Source organism: Microtus pennsylvanicus, chromosome 1, assembly GCF_037038515.1.
Source record: "Microtus pennsylvanicus isolate mMicPen1 chromosome 1, mMicPen1.hap1, whole genome shotgun sequence".
Taxonomy (NCBI): Eukaryota; Metazoa; Chordata; class Mammalia; order Rodentia; family Cricetidae; genus Microtus; species Microtus pennsylvanicus.
In genome coordinates, this window is record NC_134579.1 from 217,654,820 (window position 1) to 217,679,086 (window position 24,267).

Genomic DNA, 24,267 nt, shown 5'->3' on the forward strand with positions numbered 1-24,267 from the left:
TGCTGTAACTGACTTATCAAAGACTAAAACCTGGACAGAGGCCAGCAAGTCCAAGGATGTGGTGCCGGTGTGCCCACGTATGCGAAGACCCTCCTGATGTCTTGTGATGTGGCACAGGGCTCTGCTAGCCCCTCCCAGCATGGCCGTGTGGAGATTAGAACTACAGCAGGGAACCTGGGCCACACCGTCATGTCATGTATGTTACGGGGCAGAGTATAGGGAGAAGGCAGAGAAAGGCCTGGCAGTCCTACATGTGCACGGGCTGGGGCAGTGAAGGCTTCTCCCTGTGTGGCTATTTTTGCACTATGCAAATCTTTTTCTTGGGATTTCCGTCTCAGCTGTAATATAACAGCATAGAGGGGTTCCTCTGTCTACCAACCAGAGTCCTGTGAACAGTGAACAGTGACCCTGCATAGTCTTTTCCTTATGAAGACTCAGCGACCTGGCCATAGGTGACCTGGCCGTGGATGCATGCCTCCCTGACCCCACATACTGGCATAAAGCGCCACAGTAGGGGTACAGCAAAAATGTTCTGTGCTGGCTCCTCAGTGCTCAGCTCCCACTGACTCCAGTCTGATGGTAGGCAGGAAAATGCTCTGGTCGTGTGGCCAACAGCACAGGCCTTGCTCCAAGCCCCAACCTCCTTTCCAGCTCTTAGCCTAACCTCCCAGTGATCTAATGGACAGTGAGCTCCCATGTGCATTGTATTTAGAGCCCACCATCACCACCTAGACTCCTGCCTCCTGCCCCACCTCCTACTTCCTGCCTCCTACCCCCTGCCTCCCCCCACCTCCTGCTTCCTGCCTCTTACCCCCTGTCTCCTGCCCCCTGCCTCCTGCAGATAGATGCTGCCAGTTTCAGGAGCAGGCTGGAATTATTTTAGATGGTATCAGATGAAAGAGTCCTTTCAGACTGCAGGGACTTAGCATTTAGGCACTAATGCATTGTGTCTTCAGAAAAGTCTCTTATTCCCACCACTGTTGTCTCATTTCTATCTGCTTATTGGTAGAAATGAACCCACACTGGCACCCTGGGCTCATTCCCTACACCAAGGAGGTGACCATGACTCAAATGGCATTGCTTAGAACAAGAGCCCCTCCATCTGCAGTAACTTCTAGGGATGTGCAGGACCACAGGGATCTCAAGATCCTGTGTGTGTGTGTGTGGGGGGGGGGGGGTCTGGTGCCTCAAATCTAGAATGGGAGTTGGTACATATAAGACTGAGCCCCAGGCTCTCTCTTAGGTCCGTACCATAGGCGTGTTCATCCAGCCATGGAGATGTGCACACGCATGCACATGGATGTCCCACACATCTAAATAATCAGAGCTATTCCCTGTGATGGTGTGTCCTCATGACTTCCCAAGACCCTGTGTGCTCCTGGAAATACTCATCGCCACACAAGACAGGGCTCTTCCCCTTTCTGGCACCTTTGCCATCTGGCAGAGAGCATGGTGTTTTCCCGTGGACACCAGATGCTCTCCCCTGTTGAGGGGCGTGGCTGCAGTACGGACACTGGCCAGGGGGAATGAGGTACACATGATGGAGAAGTGGGGCTGACATCCATCTGTGAATGTGGTCCTGGGCTTGAACAATGTGTCGCTCCGCCTCCCCTTTGCTTGTGCCGATGGAATAGATGATGTCAGATCGTCTCTGGCACGGAAAGGCCCCGCTCTGCACCGTGCAGGTTCCTGAGCACCGTCTCTGTCTGTGATAGAGAACCAGGAGAGTGAGGAGTGACCTGCCATATGGCTAGGGGAACCTGCAGCCCTAATGTGACTGATGGAACAGGTAGAGGCTCATGATGGTGCTATGTCCTCAGCCAGTGGGGGCTAGCTGGGGTTTTGCAGAGCTAGAATACCCCAAAGTGCATGCAGGAGGGCTGGGTGTGAGGGAAGCCTTTGGGAAGGAGAAGCGCCACAGATTCATGCATCCAAGGATAGCTGCCTCTGCTCACAACTGCAGCACAGCCCCGGGTGCCGCTGTGGGCTCTGTTACCAATCGGGGCTTACAGTGGGGAGCCCTTTAGGAAAGCCATGCTTTCTTCGTTTGTGTGGAACATTCCTTTTCATACTCAGCAGTTTTCTTCATTAATATTTTTTAAAATATTAGTAATATTGCCTTAAGCTCAGCCTCTCTCAGGTATCTTTTGTTTTGTTGATTTATTCCATGTGTCAGAAGTGTCTCAGAGAGTGTTAAATATCCACACGAATGTGCTTAAGAGCCAGCAACTAAAAACAAAATAACTGTGGGTGAGCTTCTGCTGCCCACAGCTGGAATCTTGTCCTGGCTGGTTTAATGTCAACTTGACACAAACTAGAATTTATCTTAAAGGAGGGAACTTCAACTGAGAGAATATCTCCATAAGATTTAGCTGTAGGGCATTTTCTTAATTAGTGATCAGGTAGGAATCACCATGGGCTGGGCCACCCCCGGGCAGGTGGCCCTGGCTTCTCTAAGAAAGCAGGCTGAGAAAGCAGCCCTCCATGGCCTCTGCATCAGCTCCTGCCTCCAGGTTCCTGCCCCGCTCGAGTTCCTGTCCCGACTTTCTTTGATGGTGAACAGATGTGGAAGTGTAAGCTAATAAACCCTTTCCTCCCCGACTTGCTTTGGTCATGGTGTCCGTCACAGCAATAGTAACCCTAAGACAGATTCGGGTAAGGAGAGTTCAGGTAAGAGTAGCCAGCAAATCTGGTGCAGTCTGTGATGTGTGCGTCTCTCTTTCGGTTCCAAATGAAAGTTAGTGGTACCCAAACCGGAGGCAGGACAATGCTCACCACAGAGCTGCAGCAGGTAGATGAAGCATCTTTTGGAAGCGTAGATACTGGAGATGACCCATGTTTCCTATAGCGAATCCATGATCAGATCCTTCATTTGGGATAGCGTCCTGTGTCATCCCTGCTGTTGTGATGGCGTACTCTGTCTGACAAAAGCATCTTAGAGGAGAGTGGGTTTATTCCAGCTCAGAATTCCACAGTCTGGTACCGTAGGGCAGTCACAGCAGCAGGGGCTTGAGATTGCTGGTCACATCACATCCGCAGTCAGGAGCAGAGGGAAATTTGTCTGTGAATGCCCTCTTGTTAGCTTGCTAGCTTGTACGTGTCTCTATTTCTCCACTCGCATGCAGTTCAGCACCCCTGCCTATGGCTGTGCCACCCATTGTGGGCTGGGTCTGCAGAGCCCACCATAGACAGTCGCACAGGTAGGCCAGTGTTGACAGTCCTTCAGGGGTCTCTTCCCCGGTGAGTCTAGGGTGAGTCTAGGCTGTGTCCAGTTACAAAGCTAACAATCACGGACAGCCAGTGTGTTTTCTGCTCCTCAGGTGTTCTTGGTGAGGAAGGTCACAGGCTCCGATGCTGGTCAGCTCTATGCCATGAAGGTCCTGAAGAAAGCCACCTTGAAAGGTAAGGGTCCTGGGAGGGGCCAGTTCCTTCTGAGACATCTCGGCAGTCTTCCCTGGGCAATCTGAGGACATAATGGCTTTACTCAGTCTTCGTGGTTTCAGGAGCCCCAGGGGAGGGCACCGGGCACCGGGCACCACTGGGCAATAAGCTGCCAGCATTTCTTGGGTGTTGTTGCCATCCCTGCAAAGTTTGTTCGGCTTTCAGAGGGAGCTTGCTGCATAAGTAGCATCTGCACATGCTCTGCTGCATTGAGCCATGCGGGAAAAGAGCAGCCGGAAGGAAGCCATTTGTTCCGGCTGTTTGGCTCCACGGCAGACCGCCACCGCCCACCACAACGGGTTGCTCAGTTTCCCAGGAAGCTCGATGCACGAATGTGCTGTGCTCCTTAGTGGTCCCAGTGGCCGGGGATACTCAGTCTCCGGCGTGCCCATCCTTCCAGTGAGGCATAAGCATTAAACCCCAGGGCCTGTCGAAGCCTAGAGTCAGTCTCACTCCAGCCAGCCTTGCTCTGATCCTTCCTCTTCATCCTGTCGTAGCCGGGGGAGGATCCAGGCCTCTGACCAGCAGGAAATTCACACCAGCACGCACACATGATCCGACTTCTTAGAGATGGGTGCTGGCCTCACAGAGGTGGAGCCCTGAGTGAGGGAAGCCCGTGCTTAGATTCCTGGGGAGACTGGGAGACTCAACAGATGTCAGGGGGTACTTGGATTTGTGGGTCTTGTAACATACTGTCCTTGGCAGCAGAGGACTCCAAAGAATGTGTTGTTCTGAGCCTTCAACTCACTTGCTGTCTGTCTAGCTGGGGAGATAAAGTTTATGGTTTCACGGCACAGATAGCCGGTTACATAGGGTGACAGATGCATGGACGAAGTGTCTGTAGATTGCAAACGTCTTGTATACAGGCAGGAAGAATTCTCTCAAGGGAGACGGCTTTTATGTTGAGCAGGTGTGTAAGATCCTAGGCCTGACTTTAGAATGGGTGATCTTTCTTCCACAAAAGAGATGAATTATGTTGTCGGTGGTCAGAAAATGTAAATATTGACCACTTCTGACAGCCTGGGCATGATCTGTCATCTGAGTACGCCTAGGGAAGGCCATTGTCAACACGAGCAAGTGGCTCACGGATTCGTAGGAGTGAACCTGAGATGTGGCTTCTCCTAGGTCGTTCAAATCCACCACCAAAGGCATATTTCTCAGAGCCAGCATAATCTTACGGGTGGTATTATGTTGTTATAGCTGGTTATCAATTGAACATGGTGAGACTGCCCAAAATTCTTCACAAAAATGTTATACAGTTATTCTTTTTGGCCAAGAAAGTATATGGGAAACAACTCTGTTGTAATATGGGGGGCGTCGGCGGGGCTACGTCCCCAAACACCCCAGCCGCCTGCCCTGCCCGGCTAGCTTATGCCCCGAAATAATTACACAGACACTGTATTCTTTTAAACACTGCTTGACCCATCTCTATCTAGCCTCTTCTAGGCTAACTCTCGCTCCTGGACTAGCCCATTTCTTATCATCTGTGTAGCACTGGTCTTACCGGGAAGATTCTAGCCTAAGTCCATCCTGGGTCAGAGCTTCATAGCGTGCGTCTTCCCTGGAGCAGGTAGCATGGCGTCTCTCCTACGTCTGCTCCGGAGAGGAGAGCTGTGGAGTCTGACCTCACTTCCTCTTCCTCCCGGCATTCTGTTCTGTTTACTCCACCCACCTAAGGGTGGGCCTATCCAATGGGCCTAGCAGTTTCTTTATTGCTTAGCCAATGAAATCAACAGATTGATATATGACACTCCCACATCACAACTCCAGCATTTAATAAGATAAACTTAACTAGGATTGTCTCAGAGAAACGGACATTACATTAAGATCATCGGAAAGTCCTCAAAATAAACTGCTCCTGCGGTTCTTCAGCGTTAAAGCACGTCGTCCTGTGAGCCGGCTGCTCCACAGAGACAGCAGTACAGTCCCCTAACCACAGCCTTGAGCACAAACGCCAGTGTGATCTTTAGTATGTCGTTACCACCACCACCTGAAGAGCCACACCCCAGTGTCTGTACAGACGTTTCCAGAGAGGTCCAGTTGAGGTGATCATCCTGGGTGTGGTGACACCGACCCATGGGCCAAATATAACACGGGAAACGGAAGCTGTGCCCCAGCGTTCACCGTGCTCCGCATCCCAGTTGTGAACACAGCATGAGCAGCTGCCTCCTGCTCCTGTCGTCATCCTTCCCATCCATGGTGGACTCTTCACTCCAACTGTCAACCCTTTCTCCTGGAGACCCTTTTCCTCCAGCATTTTATCATCTCATCCCATAGTAGTCGTCATGTGGCCTGTCTGCATGGCACTTCTCGGCCTTGAGAATAAAAATGAGACACCCATGCCTCACCATGGACAGACATGCAGACGGTACTGAGGAGAGGAAGGACGACCCCAAGTTCGTATCTGGTGCTTCTGCTCTCTGGCCATTGAGGACAGACTGGCTGACCTGGTTTTGCCAACTTGGTACAAGCTAGAGGTGTGTGAGGAGGGAACCTCAACTGAGAAAATGCCCTTGCCAGTTTGGTCTGTAGGCAAGTTTATGGGGGCATTCTCCTGGTAATGACCAATGTATGAGGGTCCAGCCCATTGGGGTTGGTGCCACCCCTGGGTAGATGGTCTTGGGTTGTCTGAGAAAACAGGCTGAGCAAGCCTTGAGGAGCAAAGCAATAACCAGCACTCCTCGGTGGGTTTACCTCAGTTCCTGTCTGCAGGCTCCTGCCTTCACTTCCTGTCCTGGCTTCCTTCAGTGATGGAATGCCATCTGCATGTGTAAGCCAAATAATTGTTTTCCTTCCAAAGTCCCTTTTGGTCTTACCGCAGCCATAGGAACTAACAGGACGCTGTTCCTCAGAGGCAGCCCGTGCAGTTTCAGAGGTTCAGTCCATTAGCATCATGGCAAGGAGCATGGCGGCATGCAGGCAGACATGGTGTTGGCTACATCTTGATCAGAAAGCAACAGGAATTGGACTCCTTGCACTGGGACATAGTTTGGGCATATATGAAGACTCAAAACCCACTCCACAGTGACACACTTCTTCCAATAAGGCCACCCCTACTCCAACAAAGTCATGCCTCCCAATAGTGCCACTCCCTATGAGCATATAGGAGCCAACCACGTTCAGACTACCCCGGGTGTCTTATAATGTTTAAAAACAAGTACTCTAGAACAGTGAGTAATCACTTACATATTGTGAAGATGAGCCATGTAGGCAAAAAGGACTGGGAAAAAAATCCCATCCCCCTGTGCTCTTCTGAAGTCTGCTAATACCAAACACGGTTTTACGTTTTATATTATTTCAGCTTTCTATAACAGGCTATCACTGAGGAATAGATTTGCCCCCAGAAATCCAATAGTGTCTCTTAAGAGGAAATGGATGCGCCTCAGTTACCATAAGACACGGTGATGCATCACGTGGGGTAGAGCGAACCCCTGGCCTCCAGTGTACTCCCACTGGAACCCCTCTCCCCCAACACATCTGCACTCTCTCACAACTGGAAGAAGAGAATCTACACAAAGGAACGTTCAAATTTGTTTTGTTTCCAACTTCTCTGCATCCTGTTATCCTGAGTTACTCAGATACCAGTTCCTTCCCGTCTCCGCCACGGCCCCAGCTTTGGAGAGAGAAGGTTTGTGTGTGACACCCACGGTGTGCCCTCCTCTTGCCAATCACTAGCTCCACAAGGACAGTCGCAGAGGGAACTGGAACTCATCTGAAGAGCGAAGTCATTCTGAGAAGGAAACGAGAAGGGGCAGGCACTTGCGGAAATCGTTTTGAAACTTCAGGCTTTTCTCTATGTGCAGTGACGGCCGTGTGCAGGGGGAGGACTGTTGTCAGCGGGAGTCCTCGTGGCTTGACAAGGAGGATGGCGGTTCTCATGGCTCTATTTTGCCTTCACGTGTGGAATGCCAGGCACAGCCCCCTTTTTTCGTTTCAAAGGTGACAAGCTGTTTCTAAAGGAATGTCAACTGTGCCGGAGCCGGAAGAGAAAAGAACCAGCAGATGTGTGCGCTTCCCGCCACCCCAGATAGGGTCCCATCGTCCCAGTTCAATCCCCCAACTTCGTGACAGGATGCTGCTACTTACAGACTTCGATAGTTTCTTGTGTTCTTGAACTTGGCACAGTTTTGTGACAGAATGAAGTGACTGTGGGCAACAGTTTCGTGTTATGTGCTTGAAATATAGGGAACCCTGGAGTGCGGTGTCCTGCTCAGTGATTGAGGGGTTGACGGAGGGAATGCTCTGCCCACTAACCTGTTCCCATGAGCCCCAACATTAAGTGGGTCTGAACTCTTCTGTGCAGTCCATGAGCTAGCAAGAGGGCGCCTTTACTGCCATGAGAGATGTCCTTATTGATTAGGACAGTGGCCTTCTAGTAGATCACCCTGCTGCAGGTGCCTGGGGCTTCATGGAAGGTCTTAAACTTCCCTTCTGCCTCTCTTCATGGCAGTGTGGAGATTCCTTTGCACATAGCTCAGATTAGGAAACCAGGCTTGAAGGCACAGGCAGCTCTGACTCCCCTGGCTATGCCACCTGGGAAGCCTCTCCTGGTCCCATGCCCACTGAGCTAAGGCAGGGCTGGAGGTGGGTTCTCCAGCACCGATGGTTTGGCAGCAGCCTCAGTGTATTGAAGTGTCACCAGCACATACACCTTCCAGATGCTTCTCTGTCCTTTTCTCCATGGGGATCAACTCGTCTGGATTTGGCCCAGGAACACAAAATGGCAGCAGCGCTCACTTCAATCCGTTGTCCAGAGTGCCGTCTGCTTAGGAGAATGCTGTGCTCCTGCCATGGATGACCTGAAGCAGTTAGTGGCTGTGATTTGGACTCATGGTGACTTGTCCCACAGGCAGTGCACAGTTCCTGTTCCTGCAGCCGTCCCTCTAGTGTGGCGTTCCTTTGCAGGGATAATTCCACAGCGTTCTTACTTGTGTGTTCAGACCTAGCTTGTAGTCGTTTTCCCTGGAGGTCAATGCTCTCTTCCTGAAGGTCATACACTCTCTTCTAAGAAGGAAACTGTGTTCTCCGATTGTGAAGGACAATAGGGCCCTCTGGCCCACTCTCTGAGCCGGCAAAGCAGCCTACGGACAGCCAGCTTTGACTCTTGGTGGCTGACTGGTGGGTCTTTGGGAAGCGTGGACTGGAGTGACAGGAGGGAAAGGGTCACGGGCAGGGTTTTGTCAGCAGAGCCTGCGTATCACGACGCTGCTGCCGTGAGATAAGAGCACTGACTCATAGCTCCACAGACACACATGCCTGTAGGACTCTAGTGGCCGGTGCAGGCACGCACTGATGGCTCTTGTGTCGTTTGCAACATCTTGACATTGTCCCTGGCTGGAGCTGGTTCCAGCCGGCAGAGTGTTCTTTTCAGCTCTTCTGTGTTTGTTTCTGTCTTAGCTGAGGTGCTTTGTTAGAAACATTGACTCATTCAGAGACGCAGCTTCAGCGGCTGCCTGCATCTGAACAGATTGTCTTTCTAAGCTAACTCGTTTATGCCGTTCAATTCCCATTTGAGTGATTTCAGATTCCGGGGAGGGCGGGTAGGGGGTATGTGAGGAACACTCCAAACACAGGTTTTAAATGCCCTTTTTTCAGCATGAGGGGACCGAGGCCAGCGCAGCAAGGGTCCCCAAACTACATTATGCAGGGATGTCAGAGGCCAGGATCCTGTGTCCTCCTCACTCCCAGCATTTCGGCCTCCCTCCGTCTCCTCGTCAGGGAGCCATCTGCTGACTTGTGCTTCAAGTGTTTACTCTGTCAGGGGTTTCTTCTCCCGATGAGCTATCCTGATGAAAAGCAGGATGAGAAAAACCCCCTTGTATGCCTTCAGCTCTCATCCCCCTGCCAAACCAAACCTCAGCCCTATGGTTCTTATGTGGCAGACACCTTCTTTGCGGAAGACTCCGACTGGTTGTTGACCTGCCCGTCTGTGTACCCTGGAGTCCATCGTGTGTTGTTGGCAGGGTTGCCCTTATGGACATACAGATGTGTAAATGTAAGGACTAGACCCTGCTCCATGCCCACCGTCTTCAGCGTCTGCACAGTGTGAACCGAGAAGCGGGAAGAACTTCTGGAAGGAGTGACTTTAACCGTCATGCCATTGAGACAGTTCCATGTGAAGAAACAAAGAGCAGGTCTTGGGGAACTAGGCCTGGTTAGGCAGCCCACGCGGTCACCTTGATTGTCTGTGGGTTTCTTCTCTTCTTGGGCAGGGGGTAATTTTCTGCAAAATGTTTTGACTCCCAAATATCTAGGAACTCTGCTGCTCACAGACCATTTTCTGTCACGAAGGAAACTTCTAAAGCTGGAGACTTCCTTCTTCACCTGGGAGACAGGTGGCTGAACCTTGTTTTTTGTTCAAACTGAGCAAGCTCAAGGACATTGAGGATGGCTAGCGGTTTTTCAGACTACGGTTACCTGATTTGAGGCCATGGTGAGATGGTGGAGAGAGAGTCACCTTTCTCTGCCACCGTGATTCACCGGGTCATGGAGTGGGAACTTTCCCATAGGGAAGAGGCACGAGAAATGAGAGCCAGTATACGTTCTGCTGGGACAAATGGCCTAGGTGCAAGAAGGCTGGCCAGGCACTACTGAGGCAATAGAAAAATCCGCCCTGGCCCGGCATATAAAGAGAGAGGGACCCCAGTCCCATCGCAGCTGGCCTTGAGCTCCCGGCCGCAGAAATGATTTTCCCTTTGGATGCTAACTTGATTGATGCCAAAGGGTTTCTCAGAGTTAGAGCCTGTGTTCACAACCAGTGTCTCCTCTAATCTCTTATTTTGAAAGAATATCCATTCTTCCCCGCAGTCTTTATTAACTGCCGTCAACTGTATATTTCACAGAACAAACAGGTTTCAGGTTGGTTTTGATCAGCACCCCGAAACTCTTCCGTATTTCTGTCTGCCCTAATCTGTGTCTTGGAGCCGAGAAGACAAACTCCACACCTACCCTCTTCTTCCGCCATTGGTGATTTTCCCCTTGAAGCCATGGTCAGTGGAGTCTCCAGGGTACCACAGCAGAGTCAGAGTGTTGAAGAAGGTGCTGTCACCCCGGCATAGGCAAGCACCCTTCTTTTTATCTGGAGAGTATTTCTCCAAGAGCAAAGAGATGAAATTTTTTTATTTAATTAAAATAATAGACTTGGAAAATGTGAAGAAAGAAGGTTCAGATCAAGTCCACCCTGGGCTCCATAGCAAGACCCTTACAGAGAAAATGACCTTTGCAGAGAAAAGCTTGCAAAAGTCATTCCAAAGACATGACTGGGCATGGACTTCTCTTGTGGACTCCAGGAAGAGTGAGGTCTCCTAGGGTCTAATGATCCTTCACTGCCCTCACGTGTCTGTGTGAGCATCTTCTACCCTCACCTTGGGGCAGAGCACTGCTCTGTCGTGCGTACACCACGTGTGTATCACATTTTGTCTGTCCATCTCTTGGTGGCTGCTGAGTAGTGCTGATGCGAACATGGCCGCACGGATATCTAAGTCACCGCTTTCTGATCTTGTGGATAGATCCCTAGAAACAGAGCTGCTAGGTTACATGGTCACTCTGTGCTTACCTGCTCCACAATGACTGTACCATGTTACATTCCTAGCATCACACGTGGGTTCCAGTTTCTCCACATCCGCCAGCATTGGTCATAGTCTACTTTTTATCATTACACCATCCCGGGGCAAGGGTTTCTTTAATAACACGTTTGGCGTGTGTGCTACCATTCCAATAGGGATGAGCAGTGTAGTAGGATGCTCTTGTCACTGCAGGCATTCCAGATGTTCAGCCCTCACTCAGAGAGGTCGTAGGAGGTCACGCGGACCTGGGCATACCAGGTACCCTGTGGAGTCTGAGCGTTGCTCTTATTCTCAAGTGGTTGTCAATCTCTGTTCTGTTCATTTGTTTTGCCTCAGAACTAATTACGTCTGTATTCCAGATGGCTGAATGTGAGACAGTGGGAACACTGAAAAGAATGTTGTACTACGCACACACACACACACACACACACACACACACACACCCTCTACCTCCTTGGTCCACAGTCATCTTGACGGGGAGAGAAAGAGTTAGCCCCTTATTTCCTCTTGCATCAGAAATGGAAAAAGTATCATTTTGGAACTTGAAATGCTTCAGCGAGGACCCTAAATGAATGTTAACGCCATTGAGTGAGAGTTAGGGATTGCACAGGTAACCAGGTGCAAGGTGTCCCTCCCTGGGTTGCCCTCCCTTACAAGAGGGGTACCAGATCTTGACCTGGAGAGCTGAGTCCTTGCCAGCTCCTCCTCTCCCTCACCCAGCATCACCTGGAGAGGGTCAGCCCCACAGGCTCTTCCTGATCCCAGAAGGTTAAGGTAGAAGCCTTTTCTGTCACCAAAAGTGTCTAACTGCAATCCTGTAGAGATACCAGACCTGACCTCAATCTGTGAGAAATACAAGTTAGAGGAAGCAGCTGATCTCCAGTTAGACAGACCTCGATGTGGACCATTCTACAAGAAAGCTGGCCTGGACTTAGTAAAAAGTTGGGGGCAGGAGGAAGATTGTTCTCTTCTGGATGCAAATCAAATACAACCATAGCTACCAACACAATAAGGAAATAGCCCTTGACTAGACCCAAGGCTGAGGAAGTAAGCTGCAGATGATGGGCGTGAGGGGCCTGGAAGCCAGAGACACCACAGGATGATGGGACACTAGAGTCAGTGAGGAGCACTCCTTAATCCTAAGGCGTACGAGTCGATTCTCCTACAAAGAGAATGTCATGGTGTCTACGATATATGTTCAGTGTTTCTGGTATAAAGAAAAAGAGCTAGAAACAAGGAAGCAAATGTGTCAACATGTATGTATTCCTTAGACCTAGGCGCAGCTGAGGGTGGCCATGCTTCTGCTCCACATTTCCATGAGTGTGTGGCTGGCTCTGCACCGACTCTGCTGTTGGGTATCGGGGCCCCGAACTCTCTGCCTGCATTCTGAAAGCCTTTGTTTTTGTCGTGCAGTGCGGGACCGGGTCAGGTCTAAGATGGAGAGAGACATCCTGGCGGAAGTCAATCACCCGTTCATCGTCAAGCTGCATTATGGTAAGGGCAGCAGGTGTGGTATGCTTTGATCCCTAGGGTGGTGTCTTTGATCACAGGAGACCGTGATGATAATAATTGCTGCAAAAGAAGACGATCTTGTGTCAGAATCCTGTCTCATGCGGAGACAACGGTCCCTTAAATCCCCACTCTTCAGTCTCTTTCCTGTTTGTTTCTCCTGAAAGAGCAAAGATGCCCTTCTTCATCCCAAAGACTGTGAGGTGGGGCTGCCCAGCATGGTGACGTCACCACGGCTAAGCTGGTACAAGGGCCTCCACCATGGCGAGACACGATGGCACACCCAGTGGTGTTCAGGATAGGGTGTGTTGCTCACCAACCCTGACCTTCAAGGTGGATGAAGAGAGGGAGGGCCAAGGAGTGACCCTCAGACTGCCGCTCGGGGAAGGCGGTTGTCTCAGGCTCTCGAGGCTGGAGGGAGGGCCAGCAGTGACCCTCAGACTGCCGCTCGGGGAAGGCAGTTGTCTTAGGCTCTCGAGGCTGGAGGGAAGGCCATGCAGTGACCCTCAGACTGCCACTCGGGGAAGGCGGTTGTCTCAGGCTCTCGAGGCTCTGAGCAAAGCCTACCTCTCTACCCAACACCAGTTCTCTGCCTTTGCATCTCATCTGAGGAGCAGCGGGAAGAATCCAGAAGTTGGTGGTTCCTCAGCCGTGTCCCCCACATCACACTTTGCTTGTTAAGGGGTTCATATGAATAGAGGTCACAGAAGAACCACAGTACAGTCAGAGGTTCCTAGAAACAGGAAGCAAAGGCATGAATGCCCTGGGGTGAAATGGAGAGACTTCCAGAGACCAAGAACAGTTCAGGCCTGTCTTGAGTCACACGGTGTACCCTTCTCAGAAAGAACAAAAGCTGGCTCCTCTGTGGGCTGAGGGGCGGGGTGGGACCCTCAGCCTTCCCAGCCATGGCAGCTGTGGTTAGAGCCTCACCCTCTGCTGGCAGCAGTAAGGCAGGAAAGCCTTCCCCCTCCACTCCCGTACAGTTCCAGCTGCTGGTGGGCTGTGGTCAGAGCAAAACCTGGAGTTGCCACCTGGATGGAGTGTTTCATTTTTTAAAACAGAGTAAGCCCTTATTTACTGAGTGCTTCTCAAATCTGCATGTCATCCCTACTTGGGCCGTGCTAATCTTCTCAGGATCGTACAGTTCCAGGCTGTGTGCTAGGGGTCAGGCTGTTTTCACCAGGAAGTTAAAAACTGGGCGTCTTACACAGACTTTTCAACAGCTGTTCTACATTGCTTCTGTTTCCACTGCCCCTCAAGGCCCACACTGCACACACTGCAGTCCACGTAGCCCCCACAAAGGGTCTTCCAGTTAGCAACTGTGTTTCTAAATGCCAGCATTTATAATGGTTCCGGAACTTTTAGAAATGAAATAAAAAATTTCAATACACAGAAGTAGCAGGAGCCTCGGACCTGGCACCCTGTGTATAGAACCTGATGAGAAGTGATAGATGCTTCCTAATGTTGGCCTGACCATCATGATTGCTGACCCTCTCTGACATTGACCTGGCCACCAGTGCTGGCAGACTCTCCCTGGTACCAAGCTGATGATCACAGCAGTAATAACAGGACTCTGTTCTCTAGGTTCTTATGTGCTTAGGGGCCCCTCGCTCCGAGGTGTGCCTTTGGTATGTCCTGGGTGTGAGCTGTGTAGACTGTGGAGTCGCTACTGATAACTTCATGTTGTGCATGTCATAGACAGGCAGGCAAAGCCGTCCTCCACATTACTGGCGTGGAGAGGGTCCTTAACGGTCATCTTGGGCTCTGGGTAGAGGAATGCGCTTCTACAGGAGGGAACTGAGGTGTGCCTCCTGCTTATCAGAACCGTCTCCCATCAGTGTTTCAGCGAGTTTCTGCCCGTGACAGCCTCCGTGAGCAAAGCCTGCTCAGTAATGCCAGCGGTAGACACACACTTGAACACAGACTTTCCTCTCCCTGCGTCCCTCAGTCACTCTGTGACTAGAAGGGATAAGGACGGAGGAGAAAGATAAAGGAAGTTCTAAAACCCAACAAAGTGAGGGACACTGAACCTAGCCCCCTCCCCTTCTGCTGGGCCCTGTCTCAGTGGTCAGCGATGTTCGTCTGAATGAATGGCAGCTCTCCAGGCTCACAGCCTTGTTGAACTGCAGAGATGCTGGGCTTTGGGAAGAACAGAGATTCAGGGTCAGAGGGAACAGTGATCAACCCCATATCTCCTCCCACAGCCTTGTTGAACTGCTGAGACACTGGGCTTTGGGAAGAACGGAGATTCAGGGTCAGAGGGAACAGTGTTGGCTGGTGAAGTGCTCAACCCCGTATCTCTTCCCACAGCCTTTCAGACCGAAGGCAAGCTCTACCTGATTCTGGATTTCCTGCGGGGAGGGGACCTCTTTACCAGGCTTTCCAAAGAGGTAAGTGACCCTGCAGCTCATGGTGATTTCTGTCTTGGAAAACAGGAACGGAAGAGCATCTTGGGGATGGGTGTGTGAGGTAAGTGTATGCTGAGTGATGTGGACATTTAGTGTGTGTAATGTGCCGTGTGTGGCATTTGGCCTGTGTGATGTGAAGTGTGTGGTAGATGATGTCCTATGAATGTGTGTGCACCAGCTATGCCTACACACACCCATAGCCCAGCATTCAGGAAATTGAAGCAGGATTTGGACTTCACTACCAGCCTGAGCTGCAGAGTAAGATCTGCACGGCTGCATCAGCAAACCTTCTAACACAGTTTGTGGTACCATTTGGGGATGATGGCATTTAATGGCATCTTACTTCCCATCCTGGGAAGGCACAGTTAACGCCATGTGGACCTCCCCCTGGATAGTAGTCTCCATGTGTCTGTTTTGGAACATCTTGTCAGGGATTTTCTCACTGGATGAGCCTCATTCGTGTCTAGCTGCAGAGTTAATTCTGTGTACCAACACTTCAAGGAGAACTCTCCAGAACTGTACCGTGAAGGTACTATGTCCATCCTGACTTGAGGGGCACGGAGCCAGCTTTGTAGGATAAGGAAATCCAGAATTCTGTCTACAGCAGCAACATTCTTGTCTTCTCATTTGAATGATTCCAGAAGGCTCAGTACAAAGAATAAGAGTCCAGCAGCATGCTGACGGGATGTGCCTCACGTTTTCCCCAGAGTACTTTTTTGTTGCCTGTGATGGTGGTGTTCAAATCGTCCCCTTTCCCTCCACCTTCCCAGGCTTTCAGGGGAGTCTACACTGTGCCTTGCTTAGACAACTAGCAGATCAAGGTTGAGCGTGTGGCCAGACGGGAGAGGGCTCCTAGAGACTGGAGCTATTCTCCCTTTGTGTCCCGGAGGTCCCTGGAGCAATGGCACATGGAGGGGGAATTCTGGACTCTGATGATAGGATCCGCTACTTCTCTCAGCTAAGAAACCCAGACCTGTGGTCTTCTTTTGTTCACTATCTGATGAGATAGCCTGTAGCTGGGCTTCTTGATCAAAAGCCCTGTACCTCCTTACAATGGGACATATAGATTATTATTGCAGAGGGATAAAGTGGCCACATCTGGGTGCAGGGGTTCTTTGGGAGTTGTGGGAGGGGTGGCAGCTTAAAAGGCCTTTTCCTGGCCTCTCTCCTTCAGCAGAGCACTGGACAGTAGTCTGTGTGTGTGTGGCCACCATGATTGATTTCAAGGACTCACCTGTGGGCAGTAGATTAAAAATGGGTTTGGGGACTCTGCAAGACGTACCCTGAGGTGTAGGAAAGCAGAAAGAGATAACTCTGTGTATTAGGTGAATCCAATCATGAAGGGGAACTTGGAACGTGGTGGGATTTGACTGTAAAACCTACTGGATGCATTAACTGGTGTCAATGCATCCAGAAAAGAAACCAGCAAGCGGAGAGCTGCTGGTCACACATGGGAAATAGAATGGGGTGGAGGGGTGCTGGGAGTGGAGGAGGGTCTATAGTCCAGGGCTGGCTCCCACTCCCAGGGGTACCAGCTGACACTTTGTAGGACCTAAGATAGGTCTCCTTACTAGCAACTGAGCCCTGTCTGCTTGGCAGGTGACATTCACCACACATTTTAGCTCTGGTCTCAAGCCACATTCAGTTTGCATGTGGGTTTTTTGTGTGTCTGCTTTCAAAGAAAATGTAGTGGTAACGTGGAGTGCAGTCTCTTCAGCACGGATGTCTCTCGGTGAGTGTTTTGTGAGGAACCCGAGGAGATTGTCCCGCGAAGGCAGCACTTCCTGTGCTAGCATGAGGACCCAAGAGTTGGGGTCTCTACCACCCATCTCAAAAGGCTGGGTCAGCAGGTCATCCCTGTGCTCTCAGCACTGGGGAACAGAGCCAGGTATGGAATCATGACATCACAGGGCCAGCCAAGTGTAACCAAATTGGTGAGCTCTGTTTTGGTGAGATTTCCTTTCTCAAAAAATAAGGTGGAGAATGACCAAGCAAGACACCTGAGATGAACCTCTGGCCTCTGTGCACATACATGCAAACACATCTGTATGCTTACACGCACATATATACAAAAATATGCAAGGACTCGCCTTCCCATTGAGATTACTGCAGAGGCATGAGCGGGACAGGACAAAGCTAATGTACTGAATCTCCTGGCTCCAAAGCGTGCTGATACCATAACCAGCCTGGAATGCAGCACCAACCCCAACAATCACAGGCTCCCCTCCAACCAACACATTGCACTTGGCAGGATGCATCCCTCTGTGCAGAGGGCAGGTGGTTAGGCTGCCAGTTTGCACACCAGCCCAGGGGCAGGTAGAAGAGGGGAGGGAGAAAGGTAAATTTGGAGACCCGTTTTCTAAGTCCTCCAACCGCTAACCATCTTGAATTCACACCTGAGCATCCCTCATAAGATGGCATCCTGGGGTTACACTGCAGCCTGAGCAGTTTGTCGGCTAAGGGCAGTTGGTGGTGGGCTGAGGTTGTGCTCACAAGGCTAACCAAATCAGCTCCGTAAGAGTGCAGCCTGCAACCATGAGAAGTCTCCTGCAGTAGGAGTGGCGGGAAAGCGTCATGGGAGAGCCAGGATCTCTCCGCACACGTATTCTGGGACAGCTCTGGTTTCTGCGATGCATGCTTTAAAACAAGCAGTCGTGGGAGAAGCTGAACCCTGGTCCTTTCCCACCCCTCTAGGTCATGTTCACCGAGGAGGATGTCAAGTTCTACCTGGCTGAGTTGGCGCTGGCCCTGGACCACCTTCACGGCCTGGGGATCATCTACCGGGATCTGAAGCCAGAGAAGTAAGGGGAAAGGCATTCACAGCCTGCTGGGGCATCTGCTGCCAGCCCGAGCCAGTGGTTGTTACCTAGGATCTGAGTGGGCTGGGCACCGTGACATGGGGGTGGGTCCTGGGCTGGAGTTTCAAGAAGGCTAAGCAGACGTCACCACCTTACCTTGCACAGGTGCTCAGCAAAGGCACGGTAGGCCTGTCCACTGTGGGAGGCTAGGCCACATCCCTTCTTCACACATACCTCTCCCCCATCCAGCAGCTACCACGCAGAGCCATGTCACACAAGAGATTGTCCCCATCACCACCTCTTCCCTCCTGCTGTCATTCAGGCTTGGACACTTTCCTGCTGCTGCTCTAAGCTCTAGGAACATGGTTGGTTCACCGTTGGTTCGCCTCCTCTGAGATGGCTAGCTAGTAGATGGGTCAGATTAGTTCTCTCACGGGATCAGCTGAGGGGCAGTGGCCCCAGGGCCCCAGGTCAGTGTGTATATTTTCATCTCTGCTGTAGTCTAAATGAAAACAGGAACTACCTTGCAAAGTAATGGGATTCAGGGTTCTGATTTTCTTCCTGCATGGTCTGTGAGTGGCAGAATGCACAGGAGCTAGCACTGACTCATGCAGACAAGAGAGGACTTAGGAGCAGCCTCTGACCAGTCATATGGTGTCCCTGGCTGTCATGCCACCTCTGAGACATTTCCAAACCAAGACAGCCTGAAGCCATACCTTGAGTTCAAGACAGCATATAGTCAGGATGGACATCACCCTGCTTCTCCTTCTCTTGCACCCACACTGCCCTTGGATGAAGACAGCTGCTTCTCTGAAGACATGGCTGTCATTTGGGTTTGGCGGAGTGAAGTGTGTGCAGTGTGTAGCTCTGATCATCTATTAGTCAACAAATTATCACTGACTGATCCTATGAATCTGTGAAGAAGTGACCCTGGAGGCCCTCTCTTCAGGAGCCCAGCGGGAATGGGAACTTATGACCTATACATGACCCCTCCATGGGCAGGAGCAGGAGGTCAGAATGACACCTCAGAGCAGGTTGGATATTATGTCTCTTAGTGCTGACAGCATCCCCTGTACCCACCCACCACCCCAGGAGGCGATCACCGAGCCTGGCTTCTTCCTAGGGCTCACGCAAAGCTTATCACAAGCTTACCTCACATTAATTCAACGGAGTTCACGAGCCTTATACAAATCTGTGCCTACAGCTATGACCCCTACTACAGAAGACTTCTGTATGCTCAGAGCCATTCTGGGCATCCAGACCTTGGCTTCCACTCACTTGTAAAGGCTGGGCTGGTTCTTGGAGCTAAAGATAATAACATTTAATTACAGGATAAAAACAAAGATTTTGTGGTCCAATTAGAATTATTTGGGAATGAATCTTGAATTTGCTTAATTCTGTGCAAAGACTCAGTATGACTGAGAAGCAAAGATGAAAACATTAAACATCTGCCTCTTTAATTATAACTCAGCATGTTAGTTAATATGCTATCATTTCCCAGAAAACACTGGCTGTCCTTTAAACCTGTGGCCCATAGTTTCCATGTTGTTAATATACAGAAAATAGCATTTACCTTCAAGTGTGGCGGAGGGCACAGCCAGGTGACCATGGCGAGTTCAAATGCCACGTACCCATAGCGAGTTCAAATGCCACGTACCCATAGCGAGTTCAAATGCCACGTACCCATAGCAAGTTCAAATGCCACGTACCCATAGCAAGTTCAAGTGTCACGTACACATAGCGAGTTCAAATGCCACGTACCCATAGCGAGTTCAAATGCCACGTACCCATGGCGAGTTCAAATGCCACGTACCCATAGCGAGTTCAAATGCCACATACCCATAGCGAGTTCAAGTGTCACGTACCTATAGCGAGTTCAAATGCCACGTACCCATAGCGAGTTCAAATGCCATGTACCCATAGCGAGTTCAAATGCCACGTACCCATAGCGAGTTCAAATGTCACGTACCCATAGCAAGTTCTGGTGTCACGTGCCCATAGTGAGTTCCAGTGTCACATGCCCTCACAGTCCCTTCAGCAGAGTGCTTTTCAGCCTGCAGAGCTGTGACTATCCCAGCTACGCTCTGCACAGCTTTCTTCCACCCCGCCCAATCCTGGCAAACACAGTCTTTCTGGATGTGGAGCTCAGGGTCTTACATGAGTGGAAACCCAGGCTTGTGGCAGGCTTCCCCACCTCTTGGGGTATTGTTTCCCTCCTCCCCAGCCACTTTCTTGTTTCTTTAGGGTGAATGGTACATTCTGGGGCCTCATGGAGCAGACTTTATGGCAGTCCTAAAAACAAGTAGAAGTGTTGGCACCCTGAGCCTTAGGATCGCAGAGCTGCTCAGCCAAGGGTATAAGAGAGAGGAGTGGCTAATGTCCCATCCTCATTCTCTCATGTGATGGGCATTCTCCACGTCTGCGGGATAGCTAGGAAGAGCAAACCAAAGGCCAGCCATGACATGAGGCTCCGTAGAGAACAGTTCAGGAGTCCATCGCAGGATGAAGCCGTGGGCACCTCAGAATCCCTTTGCTGAACCCCTGCTGTGTGCATGGCCCTCACTGGAGGCCAGGATTGCTCCAAAGTGTTGGGGCCAGTGCCAAGAGAGTCTGAGATTCTGAGAAGATTGTCTCTGGGCATCAAGGGCCTCCCGAGGTCAGGGAATTTCCTCTGCAGAGGCTGTAGACATCGATGGGCCAGAACAGTTAGAAAACCCACTCTATTGTATTGGGAAGGGATCCAAGGGTTCCAATCTGAAGGCTCAAAAACATGCAGCCCTGCAGGCTCATGACCAGGATCCTTGGTTTCCCTCCCCCAGGCTCCTTGCCTGGATTCTTAGTCCGTCCCCCCACCCAGGCTCCTGACCAGGATCCTTGGTCCCCCTCCCCCAGGCTCATGACCACAGCCTTTTGCTCCCTTCTTGAGCTGGTCCAGGCTATTGGATGCAGACCACCATAAGAAAAGCTATCCAGGGCCGGGCGGTGGTGGCGCACGCCTTTAATCCCAGCACTTGGGAGGCAGAGGCAGGCAGATCTCTGTGAGTTCGAGACCAGCCTGGTCTACAAGAGCTAGTTCCAGGACAGGCTCCAAAACCACAGAGAAACCCTGTCTCGAAAAAAAAAAAAAAGAAAAAGAAAAAAAGCTATCCAGGATTGAGCCTGTCAGAAGCCCAGGCATTGGGCAAGAGCATCGCAGCTCCAAGGGGCTTTTCTCTGAGCTCTATGTGCCAAGGGACCATGAGCGCTCCGTCTTTTTTTGTTTCTCTGATGTCTGTTTTCTTTCCCTTTCTTCCAGCATCCTCCTGGATGAAGAGGGGCATATTAAGATCACAGGTTGGTTAAACAAACAAAACAAAACAAAACATACAAAACATACAACGGCTTCATCTCCCTTCATCACTGATTAGCCCTGATGAATTTGTGGACCACTTCGTAACAGCCCCTGTCCACTCTCTGACCTGGCTGAAGTTCTGGTGCCCAAGTGCCGGCATTCTGTGTGTGTGTGTGCGTGCACAGCAGAGAGAAGCTCCAACTTCTGAAATCCTTCCTCTGTCTCCTACCCAAGACTCCTTCCTGGTGGCGCTGGCTCTCACACGTGTGCACACAGCAAGGGGGCACGCAGGCTTCTAAATTACCTCCCCTGTTCACCTGCCTAAGGCTCCTTCCAGGCCTGGCTCAGCATCCCTGAGTCTTTGACTGGAAGCCGTGAGCCCATGCTCCCTTAAGGCAGACACAGGGCCTGCCCAGTGGTCATAGCCTTGTTTCTCCCAGCAGCAGCGGCCCAGCTGCCCTTGTTTATATCCAGACCTTGTAGCATTGATCAGCCCAGCTACAAACATTCCGTCTCACCTCCGTGGCCCGTGTGTACACCAGCTTCCAGTGACTCCCCACTGCCCGTGTATACACCAGCTTCCAGTGACTCCCCACTCCCCGTGTGTACACCAGCTTCCAGTGACTCCCCACTCCCCGTGTGTACACCAGCTTCCAGTGACTCCCCACTCCCCGTGTATACACCAGCTTCCAGTGACTTCCCCGTGTGTACACCAGCTTCCAGTGACTTCCCCGTGTGTACACCAGCTTCCAGTGACTCCCCGTGTGTACACCAGCTTCCAGTGATTCCCCGTGTGTACACCAGCTTCCAGTGACTCCCCACTCCCCGTGTGTACACCAGCTTCCAGTGACTCCCCACTCCCCGTGTGTACACCAGCTTCCAGTGACTTCCCCGTGTGTACACCAGCTTCCAGTGACTCCCCACTCCCCGTGTGTACACCAGCTTCCAGTGACTCCCCACTGCCCGTGTGTACACCAGCTTCCAGTGACTCCCCACTCCCCGTGTGTACACCAGCTTCCAGTGACTCCCCACTGCCCGTGTGTACACCAGCTTCCAGTGACTCCCCACTGCCCGTGTGTACACCAGCTTCCAGTGACTCCCCGTGTGTACACCAGCTTCCAGTGACTTCCCCGTGTGTACACCAGCTTCCAGTGACTCCCCACTGCCCGTGTGTACACCAGCTTCCAGTGACTTCCCCATGTGTACACCAGCTTCCAGTGACTTCCCCGTGTGTACACCAGCTTCCAGTGACTTCCCCGTGTGTACACCAGCTTCCAGTGACTCCCCACTGCCCGTGTGTACACCAGCTTCCAGTGACCCCCCCCACTGCCTGTGTGTACACCAGCTTCCAGTGACTCCCCACTGCCTGTGTGTATACCAGCCCCCAGTGGCTGCTGTAACAAGTTACCAGAAACACAATTTACCACTTTACCATTCTGGAGCTGTTAGATGTCAAGACTGGCCCCTGGGGAGAATCGCTGGCCTTGAGTTTTTGAGCTCCCATGGACCCCCTCCTCTTCTGCAGTGCCAGCCTCTTGCAATCTCTCTGGTTCTCCCCTTCCTAAGGTCACTTGGACCATCGGTTAATACCCTACTCAGGATCCATACTGTGTGCCTGCACATTCTCTTCACACCGTAAGACAGTCTGTTCACAGGTTCTAGGCTTTGGGCTCCATTTTCCTACCCTGTCCTGGCCTCATCTCCACGTGCACTGAAACCCGCTGAGTCTAGTTAACAAGCACCTGCTTCCCAAGCGGGTGCCAGCAATGCTTCCTTTCCTCCTGCAAGAACCGCACCTCACTCCTCCCCTTCTGGGCCCCTCAGCCTACATCACCCCTTGCTGATACATGGGAAAGGCTCTCTGGGAATCCATGTTCGTTACCAAGAAGTGAGCCCCTTGCTGCTATGACAGAGTTCGTGGTATGGGGGCCGGGAGGGCCAGGCTCTGGAAGCACATTCAGCCTGAATTGTACAATGTCCTGGAGGTCCTAGGTCTCTGAGATGGTATGAATCAAGGGGTCTGTCCACATAGACGTGGGGTTGTGTCTCAGGCTCAAGCAGTGTGTGTGTTGTGCTTGTGTTTAGATTTTGGCTTGAGCAAGGAGGCCATCGACCACGACAAGAGAGCCTATTCGTTCTGTGGGACTATCGAATACATGGCACCTGAGGTGGTGAACCGGCGGGGCCACACGCAGAGTGCTGACTGGTGGTCCTTCGGTGTGCTCATGGTAAGGTTTCCCCGCTCATTTCCTCTGTGAGGGAGGCTGTTCCCCAGATGACTTCCTCATCCCAGCTTGATCGAGATGCTGGAAACTGGAGGGGAATCGGGCTTTGAAAGGCCCTGGCCCCGTCTCTTTCCTGCTGGGGAGGACGGTGAATTTGATATACCTGGAATGTGAAGACAGGCAGGGGCTCCTCTGTTAAACATACCTCTCTTGTTTCAGATGAAACCTTTTGCCATGTTGTAAAATTTGGCCTGCACCGAAGTGTCCATGGAGCTAGCCAGTTTTCTATTTGGCCTACACCGAAGTGACCATGGAGCTAGCCAGTTTTCTATTTGCATCTAGAGATGCTGCTCATTTCCCAGTCTGGCTGCTTCCCTTTCTCCTCTTCCCACCCCAGCAGGACAGGGTGCTCATTGGCCACTCACATCTCCCTGCAGGCCGTGGATTGCTGTGGAATCTAACACCAATGATTCCCAGCAACCCTTTAGTGTGCGCATTTAACACCAGAAGAAACTGAGACTATGAGACCCTCAGTAGATGCTGCAGCAAGAAAGGCCCAGGCAGCTCTCAGCGGGTCCTGTGCATCCAAATATACGCCTCTCAGACACAGCCAGCTGTCATCCTCTACCCGTGCGATCCAGAGCCCTGGTTCAGATTTGCCACTAGGGATGTCTTGAAGCCTCAAGGGGCCATGGTCATCCATACTTGGGGCCTCAGCTATCCCCAAGGCTGGGAAACTCTAGCTGTGTAAAACTGCTAACTTCTGAGGGCCCTTCCAGCCAGCTGGGGAGAGACTAACTCTCACTAAGAGATTTCCCACCACCCTGGGGCAGAACCATACTTTATCTTCCCTGTCAGATCTTCACGAAAGCTGGCTGGCGGTCATGGATTATCACAGTGTGCTGCATCCCATGAGAGATGGAGGGCGGCCATCAGCAGCCCCTCTCCCCTGTACCCTAGGCTGGTGCTCATGGCTGTGATACCCCTTTT

The 24,267-nt window shown here is 51.4% G+C and overlaps 1 protein-coding gene across 4 annotated transcripts in view; it reads left to right on the forward strand.

The window, feature by feature from the left end:
• The window catches only part of Rps6ka2 (ribosomal protein S6 kinase A2), a 270,352-nt gene that overhangs the window by 193,395 nt on the left and 52,690 nt on the right, over positions 1 to 24,267 (forward strand). For all 4 annotated transcript variants that reach the window (XM_075951153.1, XM_075951172.1, XM_075951161.1 and 1 more), the window contains 6 exons: positions 3,321 to 3,402; positions 12,420 to 12,500; positions 14,826 to 14,905; positions 17,618 to 17,724; positions 21,017 to 21,054; positions 23,138 to 23,280. In XM_075951153.1, coding sequence (XP_075807268.1) covers positions 3,321 to 3,402; positions 12,420 to 12,500; positions 14,826 to 14,905; positions 17,618 to 17,724; positions 21,017 to 21,054; positions 23,138 to 23,280 — 531 coding nt within the window. The remainder of the gene's footprint in view (positions 1 to 3,320; positions 3,403 to 12,419; positions 12,501 to 14,825; positions 14,906 to 17,617; positions 17,725 to 21,016; positions 21,055 to 23,137; positions 23,281 to 24,267) is intronic.